General features: G+C 39.9%; 1 protein-coding gene across 2 annotated transcripts in view; it reads left to right on the top strand.

Moving 5' to 3' along the window:
• The window catches only part of Pid1 (phosphotyrosine interaction domain containing 1), a 237,015-nt gene that overhangs the window by 89,778 nt on the left and 123,859 nt on the right, over nt 1-23,378 (top strand). Inside the window, exon 2 of one of the 2 annotated variants that reach the window (XM_052750586.1) lies at nt 21,494-21,640. The exons of the other annotated variant lie outside the window; for it this stretch is intronic. Within the exon in view, the coding sequence (XP_052606546.1) occupies nt 21,494-21,640 (147 nt within the window). The remainder of the gene's footprint in view (nt 1-21,493; nt 21,641-23,378) is intronic. 2 annotated transcript variants of the gene reach the window in all.

Below are 23,378 nucleotides of genomic sequence, written 5' to 3' on the forward strand. Positions count from 1 at the left end.
AAGTCATGATGAATAAAAGTATTATATGTTTTAAAGCAAAATTTAATGTTTAAAACCAGTATAGCTTAAGAAAGGATCTGTGTGGCCCAGGATGGGTGTGTATGAGAATCACTTAGTGCTTTCTCTCATGTCATGATGCTGTATCTCCAGATAGTGCTGAACCTGTTTGCTCACCCAATATTTTTACTTACTTATGTTGTAAAATACTCTTTTTGGTCCACTTTTTAAAAGTTGCTTATTATGTGGATGTATTTATCAGTTTTTCCCTGTTTCTTGGAAATATGGCATCCTTGTTTATGGAGACCTGGGATGGTTTTATTTACAAACTAATTGGATTATTAACAAGAGTAACCTTGTTTAAAACATTGTTTTTGACAAGAAAAAAAGGACCTTTTTCTCCTCATTAGTAGTGACTTGGCCACTTAAGAACCAACTCCTTGTTTACCCAGTGTCTGTTGTTTTAACTGCAGCACAGCAGCTGCACCTTAATCTACTATTTTGGCCAGCAATTGTGACTCCACAGTTACTGGCCTGCTTCTCTGGCAGTGGCCTGGCCACTCAGGCCACAGCCTGGTGGAAATTCTGTTCCTGCAGGCACTGGATCTGCCTCTTCCACTGAAGGTAGCTTTAACTAAATCTCTATCATTCTATTTATAAATAAGACTTGAGATTCAGAGGCTGAGGTGAAAACCTGCTAGCTGAGAGGGGTTGAATAGCACCTAGCTAATTTTCTCTCCATGTTGGCGTCTCCTAAATAGAGTGTCCTTTTGTTCCACCAAACAAACAAACAAAAACCTGTGTTACTCCACAACCCTCTTTACTTTTTCCTGTCCATCTCTCTATCTCTTCCAGGTGCCTCTGATGCACTATGATTACTTTCCATCAACTAGCTGCTAACTCAGCCTCCTAACCCAAGGTTAATTTTATTTAATTAACACATATGCAAACTCAGGGTTTATAATGTGATCAAATATCCCCCAAAAAATGTCTGCTCAAGTTTTAGGCTGTGGGACATGTGAAAACCAGTGAACAAAGTCTTCTTCATACTGGGAGGTAAATATGTAGTGGACCCACTATGTGTGTTGGTTAACTTTGAGTGATGTCTACAAGCATGTTCTGGTTTTTGTTTGTTTTTTGTTTTTGGTGTGTTTCAAATTAATTTCAAAGTTGGTTAGTTAAGTCAGCAAGCAATAATTTATTGTGCCAGAATCCTTCAATTTGGACAGGACTCCAGGAGGCAGCTGGAACAGTTCATTTGGAATCTATGGTCTGCTTCAAGATGGCAGCTTCAAGAGCTGATGGTGTTTTAGAGGAACAGCAGCCTTTCAAAATGATTTTCCATGGCTGTGAATTGGTACTGTGATGTTAGTGAGGACCTGAGTTGGACTATCCTGCTTAGTCCCTATGTATGCCTGCCCCTGGGGCTGTTTGTGAGTCATCATAGCATGACAGCTGGATTTCCAGTTTACTGCTTGCATTGGGAGGGACCTAGACATCTTTTCTGATGGTAGGTATATCAAATAAGTCATAACTAATTTGACATCTTTTCCTTTGCCTATATAAGTTGTTTATTTTAGTACCCATTGGTATTTCTTACAGTGTTCCTTAACTTGTACTGCTTTTTTGTTATTATTTAATGTACTTTCAATGGGTATAAATTTTAGTTCTTGGTCAAGGATGAGAGGCATTTTAGGATTTATAATGGAAATGTTTGTAACAGAACAAAAGAATACATAAAGCATAAATGTAGTATTTCAGTTTCATAAGTGGTGGGGAGGTCTCTGGGGGAGAAAAGTGTCATGAAGGCTCAACTGAAGGGACAAATTATAGAAGAAGTTTGAGGAACAGTGAATTAATTCAAAGATAGATTCATTTGTCCTCTCTTCCATAGAGCAGATTCCAGCTCAATCCCAGGAGTCAAATGTATGACCCATCTTTTTATACTTGAGGCTCTTTCATTTACCCTTCTTCCACAGCATCTTTCAGCTGATTGTAAGAGGCCTACTTCTCTTCCTCCCTTACCTAACACTGAGATACTGGGGCTGTATGTCACATGCTTACAAAGTGGCCCACAATCAATGTTCAGTAGCCTAAATTAGAATGGAAGAAGGGGCAGTGGGCTTCGTCTTAGTTTGGGGGTCTTCCTGAAGTAGTTCCTGAGATAAAGGATTGAGTACAAATTGATGCTTCTTCAGCATAGGAAGCACTGGTGCAGATGAAGGAAGTGGACGGGAAAGATACTAATTAAAGGGGTGCTGTAAAGCAAGCCACAATAGGGACGTGAGGGGAGTCCTTAGAGGGAATCCTTAGAAAAAGATTCAGAAATATGAAAAATAAAACAACAAACAAACAAAACTTCACCATCCCTAACTCAGAGTTAACCCAATTGAAGTGCCTGGCAGCTGAGGTGGGAATCTACACTCTCATTTTCTTATCCATTGGTTGAGGACTCCAGGGATGTGAATTAAATTGTACCTTTTTCTATGGCTTTGGAAGGAGTCTTAGGTGCACAGGCAAGGGCATTCTTAGTGTTGGCTCTATTGTGTCTTTGTGCTTTATTATTAAAACAATGAGGATGAATGACCTCTGTTTGGAAATGGGTGACTCTCAATGGCAATATCCCTGGTTGAATTTCTGCTTTGTGAAAACAGGAAGCACAGCTGTCCTGTTTAACTTTGTGTGCCTCAAAGGGTGGCTGACTCAGTAAATAAGAGGATTAATGAATTTGGTTTTATAAGCCTGCAAGGGAATTTAAGATGTGTGTTTTTTATTGTGTCAATTCAAGGGAAAATTGAGTTGTGGAATAGAATATTTGTTTAACTATGTAAAGATGTGTTGCAAAAATAATTGTTTAACTATGTAAAGATGTGTTGCTTTTGTTTATGCTGTGTTTAATTATGTAAAGGTATGTTGCTTTTGTTTATGCTGCATTTTTTTAACTATGTACAGATGTGTTGCTGTTTCACCTTGCCTGTCTAAGGTACCTTATTGATCTAATAAAAAGCTGAATGGCTGATAGCTATGTAGAGGAGGGCTAGATGGGGCTGGTAGGCAGAGAGAAAAAGGGGCCAGTCAGCCAAACATGGAGGAAGCAGGAAAAACAGGATGGACAGTACATAAATGAGGTAAACAAGTCTTGGGGCAGCACATAGATTAATAGAAATGGATTAATTTAAGTTTAAAAAGCTAGCTAGAAACAAGCCTAAGCTAAGGCCAAGCATTCATCATTAATAATGTCTCTGTGTCATGATTTGGAGGCTGGCAGTCAAAGATAGCTTAGCTAGAGACATGGGGGTTGGTAATGAACCCTGGCAGGTGTTTAGGTGCCCTTGGCTTTTATAACCTCATAGAAATAAACCAACTAACTACAAAGTAAATCTGTTGTTGGTAGCTTGAGCTGCTTATTGAACCACTTTTATTTTTTGTGACTATGCAGCCTAGAGTTCATGCCCACTGAGTTCACACCCTCAGGCCAGCCTAATTCCACTGGTGTAGATGTATCCAACCTTCTTATTAAATAAGAAACACAGAACCAATGCAAAGAAGAAAGCCAAGAGGTCAGAGCTAAGAGCTAAAACCTTACCCTTCTTCCTGCAGTGGTCCTACCTCTCCGAACCAGAGCTACCCCTGTGTTAAAGTCTTTATATAGAGTTCCTGTCCTGCCTTCTCATTGGTTGTAAACCCAACCACATGACTGCCTCCTCACGGCCTGTCTGTATAGGCCTCCAGGTTTTCCATGATTGGTATTAAGATTAAAGGCATGTGTATCCAATAATGGCTGTATCCCTGAACACACAGAGACTTACCCAGCTCTGCCTACCAAGTGCTGGGATTACAAGTGTACGCCACCACTGCCCTGCTTTCCTATGGCTTGCTAATAGCTCTGACCCCCGGGCAACTTTATTTATTAACATACAAATAACATTTTAATACAAATAAAATATCACCATACACTGGTGTCTAGTCTTGGGTATTTAGGTTTAGTTAGATTCAAGAGATGTAAAAACAAGCAATATTGATGAATGATGAGCAATGAAATGTCTTTGCTTAGGTGAGCAACCTTGGTGGGTCTGTCTTCCCTTCCCTTCCTATGAGATGAACTGTGCCCACTGCTTTTGACATATGTTTTCAAATACTACATGCTATTACATCAGAATGTCACTGTATTTGAAGAAAAGGCTGAAAAAGAGGGAATGAAATTACAGTGAGGTCATTCATAAGGGTCCTAATCCAACATGACTAATCTCTTCACAAAAAGAAAATTTGGACACAGAGCCAGAAACAGAGGGAAGATAATGTGCAAACACACAGGAGAAAAAAAAGGACCACATATTTGGATCAATGCAGCTACAAGCCCAGTTTTGCTAGGGATTTCTCATAGCTGGAAGAGGCAAAGGAGGCTTGTTTGCTAGAGCTGTCAGTGATTATGTATGATCCTGTTGACACCTGCTCTCCTACTTCTAACCCCTAGATTGAAAATACAACAAAGTCATTGTTTAAGCCAACTAGTTTCTGGTATGCCACTACACAAGATCTTTCCACCCCGCACCCCCCCACCCACCCCCGCTCTTTTTTGTCAAAATCTTTTTCAAATAGTTGTCCTCTCCTCTTCTGACTTTTTGTACCCTTCCTTTTGCATGCTGTACCTGTCAACATTTTATGTGTACTCTGAGTTCTTCCTGAACATGCTACACTCACTCCATTCAGAGGAAGGCTATAAAGCTTCCGCCTTGGATGGTACAAACTTCCTCATTTTCTCACTGCTGTGGTTTGAGCTCTTGCTGACAAAATGGGAGCTGTTCCTGTTGCTGCAGCTAAGAAAGACTAGCTACGGGGCAGCCTGCACCTTCTGCGTGCTTCTGTATACTACTACAGAGTCTGCCTTGTCAGAGGAAATTTGTGAGATTTCATTGGACTCGAGTGTATTGTAGCCATTGCTCAAAGTCCCTGTGGCACAGAGTGTTCAGCATCATTGCAGTGAGTCTGTGTACTCGGTTGCAAATTTGGACCAAATGCATTGTCAAGGTGATTTCTAAGATGGATTAGGGCAACAGAGAGATGGAAGGGGATCAAGTGGGAGGAGAATTGCATGACTTCGGTGTTGTTTGCCTGGAGACATTGCTTTAACATTCTGATTGCACTCTGCCTAACTCACGTGTTTATTCCCTTACTTATTAAACATTCATTTGGTGATGATCATGAACTATTTTGTTTGGGACTGTTGAGATGAAAAGAAGCCAATGTGTAAACAGAGCTGTGGGGTGTCTAGCCATGGAAATACCAATTATTGACCAGCCACAAGGCAAGGAGGGAAGCTGGTTCTGCATAGGCCACAAGGTGAGAGAATGCAAAGAAGTCTAATTAATGTGATGGCAATTGAGAGGAGTGTCAGCGAAAAAGTAGAGTCACTGTATCTGAAAATGTGTGCAACTTTTACTTTAAATAAAGGAAACTCCCCTCCAGGCATCATGTCTAGCAATTAAATCCTCCTCTATAGATGACTTTGCAGCACGATGACCTCCACTGAGTCCTTATCAGAGTGAACTCTGGATTGTCAAAGCTCTGGCATGTCACCTTTCTGACCACTTGAAGCCCAAGGACAAAATTATTTTTAATTTCCTTCCAAACTGCCAGAATGATGCTCTTTCCTGCATAGCCTTGTACATGAGTCTCATCTAGCACAAACCAAGTGGAAGGAAAACCAAATGTGTATGAACAGAAATGTAATTGTGTTTATAGCACTTGTGGGCATGTGTTGCGTTCTGATGAGCAAGCGGTTCATAGTCACCATGAGGCAAAGCCTTTCTACTCAGGATGTGAAGGTGACCTTGAGCCTGTTCCTGGGGAACTGAAATGAAGTCCTTTGGGGAAAATGTGAGAAGGTGTTTGGAATCTTAAGCTCATAATATTTGGTCTGATTTCTGAAGCTTCCATTGTCTTTTATCCTTTTCGTTAAAAAAAATGTTTGCTCAGATTTGCCCTGAGTCTCTGCCCTGAGCTCTTGCTCTTTCAGAGGAAGATAAGCACACTATGTCCTTTCTCCTGTGCCCTAGCTTTGATTGGGTTTTCAAAGGAGGCCCATTGTTTAATGAAGCTCTCCTCTATCAAAGGACATGGATGGGATCTACTTCATCTGTGCCTCAGCTGCTATTGTTCCAAATAACTTACATGACACTTTGCATGAAATCCTTGTGCACTGGCTTTTTAAATGATAGGAAATACAAATTAACAAAGAGAAGTAAGAAAAAAAATTACAAGCAGTCCAACAGCCTAGGAATAGCTCATATTCATATGTTTGCATCTGTGTTTCCAGACATTTGTAAGTAGTTGTCTAGAAGGGAAATGATAAAGACTTGTGTGTGTGTGTGTGTGTGTGTGTGTGTCTCTGTGTGCATGTGTATATGTGTAAGGGCATGTCTGTGTGTATGTGCATGCTATGTCTATTTGTGTGTCTGAATATGTCTGTCTCTGTGTGTATGTGTGTGTCTACATGTGTGTCTCTGTGTGTGCATGTGTATAAATGTGTTTGTATAAGTGTGTGCATGTCTGTATCTGTATGTGTGTGTGTGTGTCAGTTACTACTCTAGCTATAAAATGAGCACCATGAGGAATGAAAATTTATTTGCCCTGCTTTTGTTAAAGTATTATTAGAAATGTAAATGTAAATAATCTTTACATTGTATCTGATAGTTGATACAAGATGACACACACACACACACACACACACACACACACACACACACACACCTTAATTTTCCAGGAAAGATGTTTTATGAAAAGGCAGGAAAGGTTCAGAGAAGTATATACAACCTAACCATAGTCTAATATTTTGATATGTAGTAGAGTTAGTATTTTGGGAGTTCTAATGCCTTCTAATTCATAGTATGATTACATTAACATTACAAAAATGAGGTATGTTAGCCAGTTCTAAAGGGTGGAGTGACAGCTTCTTTGTCTTCTTTAGACAGAAGTAGCAGAAGAGACCTATGAGGGCATGGGCATGTTGATTAAAAACTGAGGCAGCCATCAGCTATATGGACAGGTGATAGGAGTCACCTGGAAGGTACTTCTCAGTACTATGTAATTCCTCAAGAGGGTTGCAGGTCTATTTTCAACATTGACTTATGAAGGAGGGTAGTGTTGATGTCTATGAGAAAAAGTGGTGGAGGAGGGAGGGTTGCTGACCACACTAGATATGGGTTGGCATCCAGGGGGATAAAAGTATCTAGTAGGAAAAAGTCAAGATTTAGAGGGACTGGCAGACAATGCTGATGTGTGCTTTAGGACACTTAAAGCATGTGCATTCCAAACATTCTTTGATGTCCTTTGTTTTTTAACTTACTAAAAATAAGAGGTTTACTACTGGCTTCTGTCTAGGATGTAGAAAGCTGGAAAAAGCATTGCCTTCATTTTGTTGACAAGAAAAAAATAGAATTAATGAAAACATACCTTCTCTTAGACACATAGACATACTCATCACCATCTACTCCATAAAGAAGTTTCTCTGATGAGGGTTGAAGTTATACTAGTCTATGGTTATAACAATAAGTTATTAGGAACCAGTTTAATACCATGTCCCTTTAGCAGAATAATAGTAATAGGTTGTTACCCATGTCATGGCTAAGCCTAGGTTCTTGGACCCAATAATGGTGACAGATATGAGTTTCAACTTATGGAGCAGGCCTAAAATTCAATCAGGAAGTTATTAGTTACTTCCATGATGTTAGTGCCACTGTTACACCAGGAGGCACATCTTGTCAGTCACTATTGTTACTCATAGAGTTAACAGATGATTACTTTTCTTCTTCAATAGTATACATAGCACCTTCCAGCAGTATGGAAGCTAGTCAGTAGGGGTGAAGCTTCCAGGTGAGTACTAACTTGATATTTTCATGTTCTGTGTCTTAAGCATGTGATATATTCAACCATAGGGTCTTTCTGTCAAGTTGCATAGGGTGACCAAAAACATTGAAAATAGCCTGTAATATTTAGGGGTCAACTTGATAACACTGATGAACAACTACAAAAAACTAATACATTTTTAGTTCTGCAATTTTCTATTTGTTAGCCTGTGACATCCAGTGGGGGTTTTGTAACCCTATTATAAGGTAACTCTGTTCCCCACTCTCCCCATCCTTCCCACTGTTTCCACCCTATCACTGATCCACTATCAATTCCTTCCTACACATTAACATATATTTCCTAGAATAGGATACACTGTTCTCAGAGTAACTGTTTAATGGGTCATCCATTACAGTGTTACGGTGAATATCAACATTTTATTCCCTTTCATTTTTCTGATGCACTTAAAAAATCTTTTAAACCTATTTTTTTAAATCTTCCATCTAATAAGGAAAACTTGGCTGTTTTTAGATTTTACTTTTTTTTTTTTTTACTGCTTTTAAGTATTTAATTTTTATTTAATTGGGATCATTATGCTGTTAAATGTCTGCTCTGCTATATTAAATATCTTTTCCTACTACAGAATTCCATAGTGTAGAACGTGATATTCTTTTTTATATATAATTTTTACATACCAACCTGTTCTCCCTCACTCCTCTTTTCCTGCTTCCCTCACCTACCCCCATCCCACCTCTATCCTCTCCTCATAGAGAGTAAGGCCTCCCTTGGGTAGTCAACACAAGCTGTTATACCATGTTGGGGATAAACCTAGCCCTCCCTCCTGCATCAAGACTGAGTAAGGCATTGCACCATAGGGAATGGGGTCTAAAAAGCCAGTTCATGTACCCAGGGTAAGTCCTGGTCCCATTGCCAGGGGACCCACAAACACATCAAGCTACACAATTTTGACCCACATTCAGAGGGCCTAGATTTGACTTTTAAAAATATAACTTGTTCTGTGTGCATATATCCTAATCATCAAATTGTTTGCTTCTAAACTGTACAAGATTTGTACAATGATCTTATGTCACTCAACCTTGGTAGACTCAGTCATTGACTTAAATAGTAGTTTTTGATTAATGTGGGCTTGTCTTAGGTGACTCATTGGAAATACAGACGGTTTTACTTTTTACTTTTCTAATATGGAACCTATTAATTCCTTTTGCTTGTTTTATTGCACTGGCTAAAGCCTGTGGTACTTGAGTATATGGAAATGTCACTCATGCTACTACCGGCTTATCGTATCATGTCGGTTCTGCATAGATTTTGGTCACTTGATTTATCTCCTCATGGTGAGTTTTAATTCCTTGCCATTTTGCATGCCCAGTGAGGTTTCACTAGCTATAAGACATTTTGAATGATTTTTGTTGGATGCTGGCTAGAGAGTTTTTCCTTGTGTGTTCTGATTCTTCCACTCTCTATTGTTTATTTCATGAATTACCTGAAGACAAGCTGATCTTTTGGAATCTTCTTTTGAAGATTTGCAGGGAACAACAGGGTTGCATGTAGTCTGAGTCATAATTATTACCCACCTTCCTTGAATGCTGCATCCACAGCCCTGTGACTCCTGTGTTTCCACCTTAACTGGAATGAATAGACAGCTTGTACAGGCTCTGTGTGCATATCAGAAAGTACAATCTCTAATCCTTTCCAGCAGTTCTTTTCCTGCCTTGGTTTGCTTCCTTTCATGCATATGCTGATCCCCTCTCAGATGAATATTTAAGAGAGTCCTTGCAAGCCTTACAGAATGATTTCTCTTTGTGCATTTCTCCTCTTTATTTCCCTAGGTTTGACCTCTGTCCCCTTAGCTGGAGAATAGTGAGTGCTGGACTCTGACTGTTTTTGTCCTCTCTGCACTTTGGCCTATAAAGGTCTTCAAGGCAGTAAGCTAGTCAGTAGAGTGACCTGTGTCACTGGGTTGCATCCCTTAGAACTCGCCTCCTTCATTGACAGTAAGATCTGCAAGGTGGTAAGATGGTCAGTAGTGTAATCTATCTCACTGGGTCATATCTTTGAGGGATCACCTATTTTGTTGACAGAGGGCCATTGCCTCAGTTTGTTGTTTCATAGATTTTCAAAGTTGTCTTATTACTTTAAGTGGAGATTGCTCTCAGTCCTGTTAGTCCATGCTACTTGAAAGCAGAAGTAAAAACACAGAGTTTACCTAGTTGTTTCAGGGTTTCTGTTGCTGTGAAGAGACATCATGACCACAGCAACTCTTATAAAAGAAAACATTTAATTGGGGTGGTTGTATTTTTGGAGGTTCAGTCCATTATCATCATGATGTTACATGGTGGCATGAAGGCAGACATGGTGCTGGAGAAGGAGCTGAGAGTGGAGAAGCTACATCTTGATCCACAGGTGAGAGGAAGTGAACTGACTCACTGGGTGTGGCTTGAGCATATATGAGACCTCAAAGCCTGCCCCCACAGTGACACACTTCCTCCAACAAGGCCGTACCTACTCTGACAAAGCCACACCTTCTAGTAATGCCATGCCTTATGAGCATTTAAACTACCACACTAGTTAAATTTTATTCAGTCAAACAAAATATACCACCAGTAGTAAAAGAGTTACCTGCTTAGAGAGGGTTCAAGTGTATATTCCTGCCCACTTGTATTGAGTGGAATGATGGGCAGCAATATTGGCCTGTTTGTTTTATTGCTTCTTTATATCTTCCACTCAGATACTCTCTATTAAATTTTTATAATTTAAATACAACAATTTAATTCAGCCATGCTTGAAATTTCTTTTATGAGAGGGTAAAAGTTTTATTCTGTGTTCTGGTGTTTGTCATTTTTTACACCCGAAATTGCAAATCCAAATGCTTTTAAGGGTCAACCAAGTAATGGATAGGAGTGAATTGAGGAAGACATAAAATGACTATTAAAAAGCTACTGGTACTTATTCAGGAAAAGAAATCTTGCCCTGGGGGTAAGGGGAGACTGTGGTCAATTACAGAGGAAAGCCCAGGGTCAGTAGAGGCAAAGGCAATAGCCAGCAAGAGCTAATTACTGCCTTGAGGGAATGCATGTTGTTTTGCAGACCTGTTGATTTTTTAAGAGAAGTAGAAAGCAGATTTTAATTATGTATCTAACAGTTTTTGAATAGCTTCAAATTTTAATCACAATGCAATCTTTGAATCAACTAGCATATAACCTGCAGGCCAAATATGCCTCTGGAATAATAGCTTGCAACCCATGCTTAGCAATAGAAGAACTGCTCACAATTAAAAGACTAGAAAACTAACTTTTACTCAGAGAAATAGTTTAGAAGGTAACAGAAATGACTTAGGAATGGAGCATGCCTTTTTTGTTACTGATCTGAGAGATCCATATGGACAGAGACACACATACTCTACACATACACACAGTAGACTCTCCTTATCTCTGATGTCACTCTTTGTTGTTTTGGTCATTCACATAAATTGCCGTGTATTTTGCTGTGACAAAATATCTAACCGAAGCAACTGATGGAAGAAAGGGTTTCATCTTGGATCACAGCTGAAGGGACAGTCTGTCATGTCAATAGGAGCTTGAAGTGGGGTCACATTGAGTCTTCAGTCTGAATTCAGAGAACAGTAATTATGCCCAGGCCTTCCGGTCCTTTTTCTGTAGCCTAGGACCTCATTCCAGGGAATGGTGCTACTCACTGTTAGGGTGGATCTTTACATATCCATTAAACTAATTAACATAATTCAGACACGCTTAGGGACTAGTTAATTTCTCACAGCATAGCCTAGAAAAAAAAAAGCCTCTGAATTAGTGGTTCTCAACCTGTGGGTCATGACTCCAAAAGACCATTGGAAAACACAGATATTTACATCATGACTCATAACAGTAGCAAATTACAGTTTTGAAGTAGCAATGAAAATAATTTTATGGCTGGAGGTCACCACAACACGAGGAACTGTATTTAAGGGTCGCAGCATTGGGAAGGTTGAAAACCACTGTTCTAGATGATTCCAGAACCTGTCAGGTTAATAATTAATACTATAACAAACAGTCAACAACAGACCAAACATATTAACTGGGAAATTTCATAAGTAAAGAAAAGATAAATTTCCAATCGTGTTTCATTCTAAGAGGCATGGTGGACTCTCAGTATATGCATGAATGTGTACTGGCCTTTTGTATTATGCAGTATACACTACCCAGCTGTTAATAGTTTTGTGGCCCCCTTGATCCTTCAGTTTGACTGTGGGAAGGTGTTACAGTACTCTGTGTTTATCAGCCACTGTCCTACAGTCTAACAAGAGTGATGCTGGCAATTCAGACCCACTGAGGAGAGATGCAAGGGTGTTTCCATTTAGTAGAAAGAGAAAAGTAGAGTGCTTTGAGATTGTAACATCTTGTTATAATCATTCCCTTGTATTAATTATGATTCTTCATCTCTTACTGTGCCAGTTTACAGATTAACTTCATGATAGGTATGCATGTGAAAGAAAAACTGGTTTGTCCAGGATTCAAATTCACCTATAGCTTCATTCATCCACTGGGAATCTTGGAATGTATGCCCTCCTGTGAATAAGGGAGGGATAGTCCAAGAATTGAAACATAATTTAATTAATATGTATATGCACACATGCATATATGAACATGTATGGGTATATGTTTATTTATATACACACATATATTTATATGCACACAGTTGACATAGGCACATACAACCATCAATTCTCTGAATGAGGAGCCTCTCCTTGCCTAGAGTTTTTTACATGGGCTTGCTGACTGGGCATGTAGATATTTATGTGTTCCTCGCATGTACTTTCCTGAGCAATTCTGTGATGCTGAAAAAATAAAAATGCTTCTACAGTCCAAATTGTGAATAAATTTGGGTGTGTAAACACAACTATTTTCAGTTAGTTTAATAAAGATAGGCAGGCTTTTCAATGTACGGGTGTTTAGGTGCAGGCTTTTGAAATGAAGCCTGAATTGTTTTGAGTAAGATGTTCAATGGTAATGATTGACTTGGAACATGAAAGTAAATGTCAATATCCCATAGGTCTTTCTTTTCTTGAAACAATAGTCTAACAAACTATATTAAAAAGCTAATTCTTGAAGCCAAATGGTCCAATTTTATATTTGTTTCCTAGATTAGGGGAGATTATCCAATATGGATTTATTTTAAAAAAGGACAAATTAAATAGACAGACAGAACCCTTTACATTAAAAATATTTAAATAAAAGTACAATTTAGTTAGGTAAAAATTTCCTTTATTCACTCTTGATTACTTCTAATTATGTATAGATTATTTGCTATTTATTTTAAAAGCTATTTTGATTTTAGACTTTTTCTGTGAACTGAATGAACAAAATATTTGGAAATGTAAAAATAGGCAAAATATCTTATAAAAAGTGATCAAAAAGCACCACCATGATTTCTTTTCTCATATTTGGTGTCAGAATATACTTTATTTAAAGTGGAACAAGAGTGAACCCCCCGGGAGCATCATTCTTCTTATGGATGCTTTTGGCTGTAGTTCCAAAGCCTGTCTATGGATTTCGAGTACTTGTACAAATTAGAATTTGCTCAGAATACTGAAGTTTCCCATTACTGTCATCCCCCACTTATTCTTTCTGGTCCTCTTCAGAACATTTAGCATTTTTGAAGCTTCATTAGGGCACTGCTGACCTGGTAATGCAGAAGTTACAACTGACCACTGGGGTTGGCTTTAAGAGGTAAGGTGAGTGAAAGATTAAAATTGTGAATCCATCCTAGTTTGAGAATAGAGTTTCTGGAATCTCATGAAAAGGGGAATAGGACTTGCCTTCCAGAGATGCTTTATGTTTTGGATACTGAATCAATACAAAGGTGAGATACACCCAATTTGAATTGGTAAAATATGTAAATCCTTGCTGCCTAAACTCTGAGAGATTAATGTCTGAATAGGAGTAGAAAGTGATGCCAACTGTAAAATTATACAGGGCATGGTGATTACCCCATCCACATAATGGGGTTTGATTTAGAGGCTCTATTTTGGGATCACACATAAAGCGCCAAATGCAGAAAGCTGAGCTTTGTCTCATTTGTCTAGGGCAGTGCCCTAATTTTCCCCATTATTCACTTCCCCTTCTGAGTGACACATTTTCTTTATGGAGCTCTTTGCAGCTTCAGTTCAGAGGCAGCAGCCGTTCCAGGCTCCACTGTGCCGTTCCTCCTTTGTTGCTTTTAAATAATGCTACTGGATTGCGTGCTGTGAAGTTGCATTATCCTCACTGCACCTGTTTAGCTGTGTGACGAGTCAGTGGTAGCCTTTGTTGACATGTCCGAGTCTAGCATTGGAAAGTTGATGGACTTGAGGAGACTGAGTCTCAGGTGAGGGACAAGGCCATGGAGTTCTGACAGAGTTGGGAATCACACTTAGGTCTTCCTAATGTAGTAAAGCCATTGTCATCAATTCATTGTCATTGCTGGTACACTATGTGGCTATCTCTCGAGACCTGGAAATTATCTTGCTGTGGCACAGTTCTGAGAACTTCATCTGAGACACAACTGTGGAATTACATGACCTATTTTATATCATGGCTTCTTATACACTTTGTACTTGTGAAATATTTTTACCAAGAAATTTTTTGTGACCTCTATGGATATGTGTATGTAAAATAGGCATGGAAGTCAACTGGTTACTGGTAAACCATAAAGATTATTTTGAAATAATTCCCTGGCAGACACATAATTTTATTATTTATTAAAGATGAAAATAATTTCACCTAATAATGAGGTAGACATGCTTATTTATTTTTACAAAGTAGATATATCTTGACTGAATGTGTGATACTGAGGACATAGAGTAGCTTCAACATTTTTCAGTGTTGATTGGTATTTTATTTTTATAATTGCCAATGTTGAGAATGCTAGTTTGTTTTGTATAAACACATAGTACAAAATGGCAAAAATGCACTTAAGGACATTTTAGAAACTGCCGAAAATTCTGTCCTTATTACAAGTCAACAACCCAAGCATTCTTTTTTTGTTTTGTTTTTTGAGTCAGGGTTTCCCTGTGTAGTTTTGGTGCCTGTCTTGGATCTTGCTCTGTAGACCAGGCTGGCCTTGAACTCACAAAGATCTGCCTGGCTCTTCTTCCCAAGTGCTGGGATTAAAGGCATGTGCCACCACCACCCGGCCCAAGCATTTGTTTTTAAAATCAAATATTCTAGTACTACTGTGATAAATGTTGAGGAATGACTAGGTAGGAGAATATAGGAAGTTGTGCAGACTATCATATTTGTATGAGAACAGAAAACTTTGAATGTACATTACAAACACTACAATCCATTACGTATGAGAGTCTCTAGTATGAGCCAAGGTGGTTTTAGGCAGTCTATTGGTGTTACAGTGTGAAGGTATGTGCAGGGCAAAGTGTACATGTTGTGTGTTTAGAACCAAGGTGTAATGAGATCATGCTACACATGGCAGACTGCTGTCAGCAACACCTGCATTTCATTACATCTTTGATTTTGAATTAGGTTTGATCATTGCACACTCATAAGCTTTTTCCTATTGCCAATTTTGGTGAACCCCATATTCAGTTACTTGACCAGATTTAAGGTTGCAAGCCATTTTATGAAGCAGTGTTTTAGCAAAAATAGTATGTTTGTGTTTTGATGATTTAAAAATGTAACCTCATATCAATTTTGTTAGGGGCTGCATTTTATTTTCGTGGATATATTTATTTCATTACAAAATAATTTGTATTGTGTTATTTTTATTTACAAGGAATAGGTATCTGGATTAAGCCCACTAAAGCAGGAAAAAGAATGTACTGATTCATATTGTAAGAGCATCAGACACATCTGAACTGAGGAGCTGAAAGATACCAAGGGACTGTCTCTCCACATCACAGATTTTCTGTTCTCTATGGGTTTTCAGTCTAAGACTGACCTTGAAGGATAAGAAGGTTTCATTACCTATCTAACAGCCAATGTGTTTCTCTCCTAGAAGAGTCTTTTCAGCCAATCTTGAGTTTCCTATAAACAAATGCTTTTAGACATGGTACTCAGTCAGCCTATGACATGTGTATTTTCCAAAGCCCAGGATATAAATATTGGTGAAGTTTCCCCTAGGAAGGGAGCAGCCAAGTGTTCTTAGCAGAAATAGCTCCCATACTTACAATTGTACCCAAGACTTATAATAGCAAGGTCAAAGTCAGATTTAATATTAATTTGCCATAAAAGATGAATCACTGCAGACACAACAGCTCATCAAGTATCTACATGATTTCCCCTCTTTATCTTCATCTTTTTCCATAGGAGGCAAAGAGGAAAAAACTATTAGCAGACAGAATTTCTATTTAAAGAATCATTTTCTTATCTTAGCTTTTTTGATCTGTCTTAAAGAGATCTCCCAGGCCTGGTATTTGTCACGTGATTTGAGTCTCTACAAACTGGCGGGAGCCTCCAAGCAGAGACTGACATTTTATTTCTTCTCCTGTTGTACTGACCCCATATTCATCTGAGCACAGTTATTCAGGAGGGGTGTGTGGCATGAATCAGTGAGTGACAGTTTGACCAGAGCCTGGCTGGCTATGGACACCCAGGCTCTGAAGAGTTAGGTGGCTGAGGGTAATACAACCTAGCATGCTGAAGTTATTTTCCTACTCCTAATTTTGTCTTTCCTACCTTAAAATGTTTTAAAATTTTTATTTATGTATATATATTCCTGTGAGTGCAGGTGCCATGGACGCTGCTGAGTCCTCAAACTGTCTGGGGCTTAGTTACAGGTGTTTGTGAACCATGATGTATATGCTAAGTGCTGAATTTGGGTGCTCTGGAAGAGCAGCAAGCTCAAAAACTGGGTTCAGTCTCCACCTCTACAAAATAATGATAATAAGACTTGGGTGGTGTGTGTGTGTGTGTGTGTGTGTGTGTGTGTGTGTGTGTGTGTGTGTGTGTGAGTTCTCTGCTTTGGTGGAGTATTTACTAGTACTCTAAATCACTGAGCCACCTCTCCAGCCCTTGGGTTTTCTTTTTAACTGTTCAGGTTTATTTATTTATTTTTTTATTTTGCTCCCTTGCTGGTTAATCACAGGTTAGCAAAGGGACCTGTTGGCAACTTCTAATCTCCTATGATAATGGCAGTAGTTTGGTGGTATTGTGTTCCCCAAAATATTGTGTACCCTAATAAACTTATCTGCGGTCAGAGACAGAACAGCCACTAGATACAAAGGCTAGAAAATGGTGGCACTCACACCTTTAATCCTAGCATTCCAGAGGCAGAAATCCATCTGGGATCTCTGTGAGTTCAAGGCCACATTGGATACAGCCAAGCATGGTGACTCACGCCTTTAATCCCAGAAAGCGAGCCTTTAATCCCAGGGAGTGATGGTAGAAGGCAGAAAGGTATATAAAGTGTGAGGACCAGGAACTAGAAGCATTTGGCTGGTTAAGCTTTTAGGTTTTGAGCAGCAGAGTTCAGCTGAGAGCCATTCGGATATGAGGACACAGAGGCTTCCAGTCTGAGGAAACAAGATCAGCTGAGAAGTTGGCCAAGGTGAGGTTAGCCATGGCTTGTTCTGCTTCTCTGACCTTCTGGTGTTCACCCCAATACTTGGCTCTGGGTTTGTTTTATTAATAAAAACTCTTTAGGATTCATGCTACAGTAGTGCCATGAAGATAATCTCCAAACTTCTAAGTAGTGTGACTATCTCACCTTCCTGAAAAGGAACCCACAGTTAGTGTCATTTTAGGAACTCTCTGTGTGTCAGGAGTCAGAATGAGACAATGTGGATCAATGGCTTCTTGAAGCTCCCGGAGTCTCACTGCACCATGGTAGAAGAGATTGGTGGCAACAGGCCCCTGCTTGAGAGTTGGTCTTCTGAGTGTCTCTTCTATTTATCTCCCTCATCTTTCTGCCCTAATTTCTTTCTCAGAGGCAGTTTCTTTCTGACTTTATTCTCATGCTCAGTGACCCCCCATGATGTTCTTCAGAGAACCTACAGCACTCTGCATTCCCAAACTCTACACTCCCAGTGGACAGAAACCATCGAAAGGAGCCACACGAAGGCTTTCAGCCTAACATGAAAACTTGAGTCCTCCTCTCCCTTCCCTTCCTTCCCCTCCTTTCCTGTCCCCTCCCCTCCTGTCCTGTTCCCTCTCATCTGTCTAACATTCTAGGAAATCTAAGGACAAATCTCTCTTCCATATCAGAGTTGGTCATTTTGTTTCCTAAAAGGTGGCTGCGTCCATCAAGTTTCAACCAGGACACAGAACTAGTAGAATATAAAGATCCCCCACAGAGGAATTCATGTTTGCAGTTTTGGGAGCTGGCTAGGTAAGCCAGAAGTAGAGACTGTAAGGCAGGCTGTCAGGAAAATGGGCTAGGACTCCAGGGCTTGGGGCTAGCACACAGTAGATGTATTCTTCCTCACCGGGGAAGCCTGAGTTCAACTCTTAAAAGTCTTTTAGTAGATAATCCCACCTGGATTATCTAGGACAGTGTCACTTACTACAAACCTTCAGTCCTGTCTGCAAAACACCCTCACAGCAACAGCTGGGTGAATGTCAGGTTCAATAACTGGGCACTGTGGTGTCTGCCCACCAAAGTCCTCATTTGAAGATTCCTAAAATACGTGCTTTGACATGCTATGAATTCCCAAACCTCTGCACCTTTACATGAGTTATATGAAGTAGTTAAAAAACTGTTTGGGGTCAGGCAACAGTGGCACATGCTTTTAATCCCAGCACTTGGGAGGCAGAGCTAGGTGGATCTCTGTGAGTTCGAGGCCAGCCTGGTCTACAGAGCGAGATCCAGGCCAGGCACCAAAACTACACAGAGAAATCCAGTCTCAAAAAAAACAAAACCAACCAACCAACCAACCAAACAAACAAAAAGAACTGTCTGGGACAGTTTATTCTTAAATAAATATACTTACACACATACAGTATTGAAAAACAATGGGAGGTCTAGGAAGGACAACTTGGATAAGGTAGCTAGAAGATAAGTCTATGAACTTTGATTTAGAGGTCATCACTTTAAATCTGTGGTTTTTTTCCTTTCAATTTTTCTTTCAATAAATTAGTTTCCCTACCTTCCATAATGTTCCTTGGATCTCTGTGGTTATTGAGGCACCATTTTAGGCCCCTCTGATAGTTCATGGAATTAAACAGCTTGTGCATCTGTGGTTCTTATGTTCTTGAGAAAGACACACAGGAAAACAAAAACAACTACAAGATTATATAGAGGTGATAAGGTGTGGTGAATGATAAGAATAATAAGGGGAGGGGAGAGACAGTGCTGAGTGTATGTGTGCAGAGCTATCTACATAATATGCAGGCTCCAGTGCAAAATGCAAATTCAGTGTCTCCTAATCAGAGCATAGGAAAAACACATAAAGCTTTCTGCTTGGCTCGTGAATCTCTTTCTGGGGACGTCCTCGTGGTTTCTCATCATTATTTACTATTTAATTCTGCTCCAAGGAAAGAAAGCAGAAGCTCTAGATGACTGATGAGCTTCTACGGTGCTATGCTCACCTTCAGTGCAAAGGTAGAGTGTAGAGTAACAGCGTGCAGTTGGCATTTCTTAGTCGAGCCTGTGGTTTGCTTTGATTCAAAGAATGAAGGGGCCTGCCCATTTGAATTTTATTTCTTGATATATGTGGATTGTGCCTCACCTTGGGCCAGGTGATGAGCAGGGAAGGACTGCAGGGGCAGTAACTGTGGTTCTTCCACCTCTCCCTTTCTTCCTGGGCTGTTATTTCACTGCAGGCTGTTGCCCGGTACAGTGAAGGGATACCAGGGAAAGCATAGGAGAGGACTGCTGATCCCTTGTGTTTCTAGAACACAGCAAACTTTGCACTTGAAGAAAATTCTGGCTCCTAAGGGTGGCCTCTTGGGTTGTCTGTATCCCTGCTTCCTCAGTCATATGTTTAACCTCTTACCTTATACTCACCTCGACTCGATGCATTCTGCATATCTAGTCCCATCAGAATTCTCAATCATAGGCCATCATTGATACAAGAGGGAAATGGAATGGGGATTGAGGAGGTCCTTGTTGTTACTGTCTCCTGAATGGCCATGCTCTACCCTGCCATGCAGTATCACTTGCAAAACACCAATCCAAAGATATAGTTGTTAAGAATTTTGAAACAAGAGTACTAAGCTAAGCAAGAAATCCTGAGAGGGTTTGGCTCTCTTGAGCATGAGGTTCTGTGTGCTTTGCAGGTTGCATGTGCATGTACACACTTTCAGATAGTACCGATGGTAGGGATATGTGACAAAGGCTTTTATGAAAGTAAGGAAGCCAGCTTTCCAGACACCTTGGGTAGAGGCAGCATGTTTAGAAGTTGCAGGACACGTGTGTCTTTGGTGTATTCTCAAAAACCAAGGAGGCCACAGTGGCTGGATCCATAATTGAAAGCATGGGGTTGAGAGAAAAAATCCAGTGGGACAGTGAAACTCTGAGTTATGGATAGCCCTAGCAGCTAAAGTAAGAGCTGTAGGTTTTTCTATGATGAGACAAGGATACTTGGGAGAGTTTTAGTAAAGGTATGGCATACCATACCATAGCTGGAGTTTAGAAGAATCCCTTTGGCTTCAGTGTGGTGATATTTCATGTAGGGAGAAAGTTGGAAGTGAAGGAAACAGTTTGGATGCTGTTACAATAGTCTAAATGAAGATAACACCTAGGGCTGGGTGGTATAATGTCCTGGTTAGTTTCTATTGACAGTGTGACAGGATCTAAAGTCACCTGGGAAGAGGAAACCTTAACTGAAGAAGTACCACAACCATACTGATCTGTGGCCATGTCTGTGAGAAATGGTCTTGATTAATGACTGATGTGGGAGACCCTGCCTACTGTGCGCAGCACTATCCCCAGGTAGCTGGACTTGAACAAGGCAGTGAGTGAGCCAGTAAGCAATATTCCTGCATGGTTACTGCCTCCAGATTCCTGTTCTGAATTCCTGTCCTGACTTTCCTGAGTGACAGACTGTGACCTGGAAGTATAAGCTGAAATAAACCTTGGATGCTGCTTTTGGCTAGAGCATTTTATCACAGTAACAGAAAGGAAATTAGAACACCCAGAGAGCAATGGTTAAACACAGTCACATTTGGAACAGTTTTCAAAACTGATGCATTGGACTGCCTGTGCAGAAGGTATGTCCCTAGAATCCTGGCTGGAGACAACAGAGAAGAACAGTCCACTGAGTAGAAAATTTCCCAAGGCCAGTTCAGGAAAGAGCTTGGTAGGGCAGAGGACAGAAGCCTTATGAGTTTTTCTCCATTGAGCACCTCTTTTGTCCTTTCCTGGTCATCCTTCCTGGGAATGCTGAATCTATACAGATTATATCTCTAAGAATCCATACACATGATGCCTTGGAAAAGCTTCTCAGATGATCAAGTTCTGGGTGAGATGACACCACCATGAACTTGGGTCTTCTTGTCTCTGCTGGAGACTAGCTGCTCCCCACAGCTTCATTTTAGTTCAGTCTTCATAGGATTTTGCCCTCTTCGTTGAGTAAGTATCTCTTAGCCTCACTTACTATAACAGAGTTATTAAGACAAAACGTTTGCTACTAAGTTTGATGTGCAATTGAATCAAGATATACTTCTAAGTGATTTAATGCTCTTGTCTTATTTCTCTGTGTTTTTAGCACTTCCAGACCATGTTGAAGTCTAAATTGAATGTCCTAACACTGAAAAAGGAACCTATACCAGCAGTCATCTTCCATGAGCCGGAAGCCATTGAACTATGTACCACCACACCACTGATGAAGACAAGGACTCATAGTGGCTGCAAGGTAGAGGACACAGGGCCAACAGAGCTTCTCTTGTGGGCCAGACACAAGCATTTGTGACATGAGGGTCTTATTCCTAAGTGGCATTCATGTTTCAAGAAGGCAAATATTACATGATTAGTAATTAATGAATGATATTAGTTTGAACTCATATCCTGATTATTTTCTCTCAATAATATAACATTCCTCATAATTTGGGGGTCATACATTAACCATATAGGTTTTAGTATGTGTGAATAGAATAGTATTCTTATTGTTCTTTCAGTGGCTATATGGAACTTTAAATTTCATAAAGGAAGTCTTATTTTATAAAAATGATTTTTCATGCATTGGTGTGTGTGTGTGTGTGTGTGTGTGTGTGTGTGTGTGTGTGTGTGTGTGTCTGTGCGTGTCTGTGTCTGTGTGTCTCTGTGTGTATGCATGCAGGTGCTCGTGGAGACTGGATGAGCAGTTATGAGCTGCTGGATATGAGTGCTGGGATCCAAACACCAGTCTTCTGCAAGAGCAGCAAGTGCTCTTGATCATTAAACCATTTCCCTTGTCCACAGGGAGCTGTGTCTTTCATGGTAGGTCCTCCTCTTGTATTTACAATCTGAATAAAACATATCTTAAAGAATGAAAATATCCAATACCAAACCAAAGCAAAACAAAATACTCCTCCAATACTTGAAACTTCCAAGTCTCTTTGGGGGTTATTTTGCATTTTTTTCTTTGCTTCTGCTCTCAAATTTTATACTAATATTCATGCCTCAGAATCTGTGAAAAACAAAAGCACTTTTTTCATCCATGCAAACTACAGTGCTGACATGGGAACAAAACTAGAGACAAAATGTCCAATTTGGGTAAGTTTTTAGATTTTTTCTCATATTCTTTTTTGCTTCAGTGAGTGAAAATAGAAATAAGTTTAGAGATAACAAAAATATGTTTTGTGCATATTTGCCATCAGGAGCTTGTTTAGGGTAGAGAAAATATAATAAGGAGAAGGGAGAACGCATATTTGTTTATGATCTTTTTAAAACCTCTTGGATCCACCCCTCTCCTCATTTCTTGTTGTTGGAGAAGCAGGTCCTGCATAGCTGTGGTCAGGTTGGAACCTGCAGCACTCTGGAGTGATGGTAGTCACACAAACCCTCACATACATCCTTTCATTCTACACAAACTTACTGTATGCTCAGTGCCTGCCAGACTCAGGAGCAGAATGTGGACAAGACCCACAACATCTTTATGGAATTTTAACGGCTAGTTTCAAGTCAGGGGAGGAGAAAATGCATGGTCAAGCCATTGCCTGGTGAGAGCCAATTTGTAAAGAGCTTCCAGGTAGACCCTTCGAGGTAATCAGAACAAGGAGTGCTGAATCTTCCAAATGAATGTGGGTTTGCTGTCATTTTGAAGGGAAGGAAATGGGTCAGTGTACTTGGGAGACTGAGGAAGATTTGAGTGTCAAACTAGACAGAGTTTCATGGTCATGCCAAGGAGTTTTGATATTGTTCAAATTATAATGAGGATTTAGGCAAGTAAGTTCAGACTCCATTTTTAAAAGAGTAAATTTGATGAGGTAACTCTCCCTTCCAAGAGCAGTTGACTGGATGGGGAGAATGTATGCAATGGCCTTGGGTCCACCATGTGAGAGCAGTTGACTGGATGAGGAGAATGGATGCAATGGCCTTGAGTTCACATGTGAGAGCAGTTGACTGTATGAGGAGAATGGATGCAATGGCCTTGAGTTCACCATGTGAAAGCA

This window comes from Peromyscus californicus, unplaced genomic scaffold, assembly GCF_007827085.1.
Source record: "Peromyscus californicus insignis strain IS unplaced genomic scaffold, ASM782708v3 Scaffold_21__1_contigs__length_65335640, whole genome shotgun sequence".
NCBI lineage: Eukaryota > Metazoa > Chordata > Mammalia > Rodentia > Cricetidae > Peromyscus > Peromyscus californicus.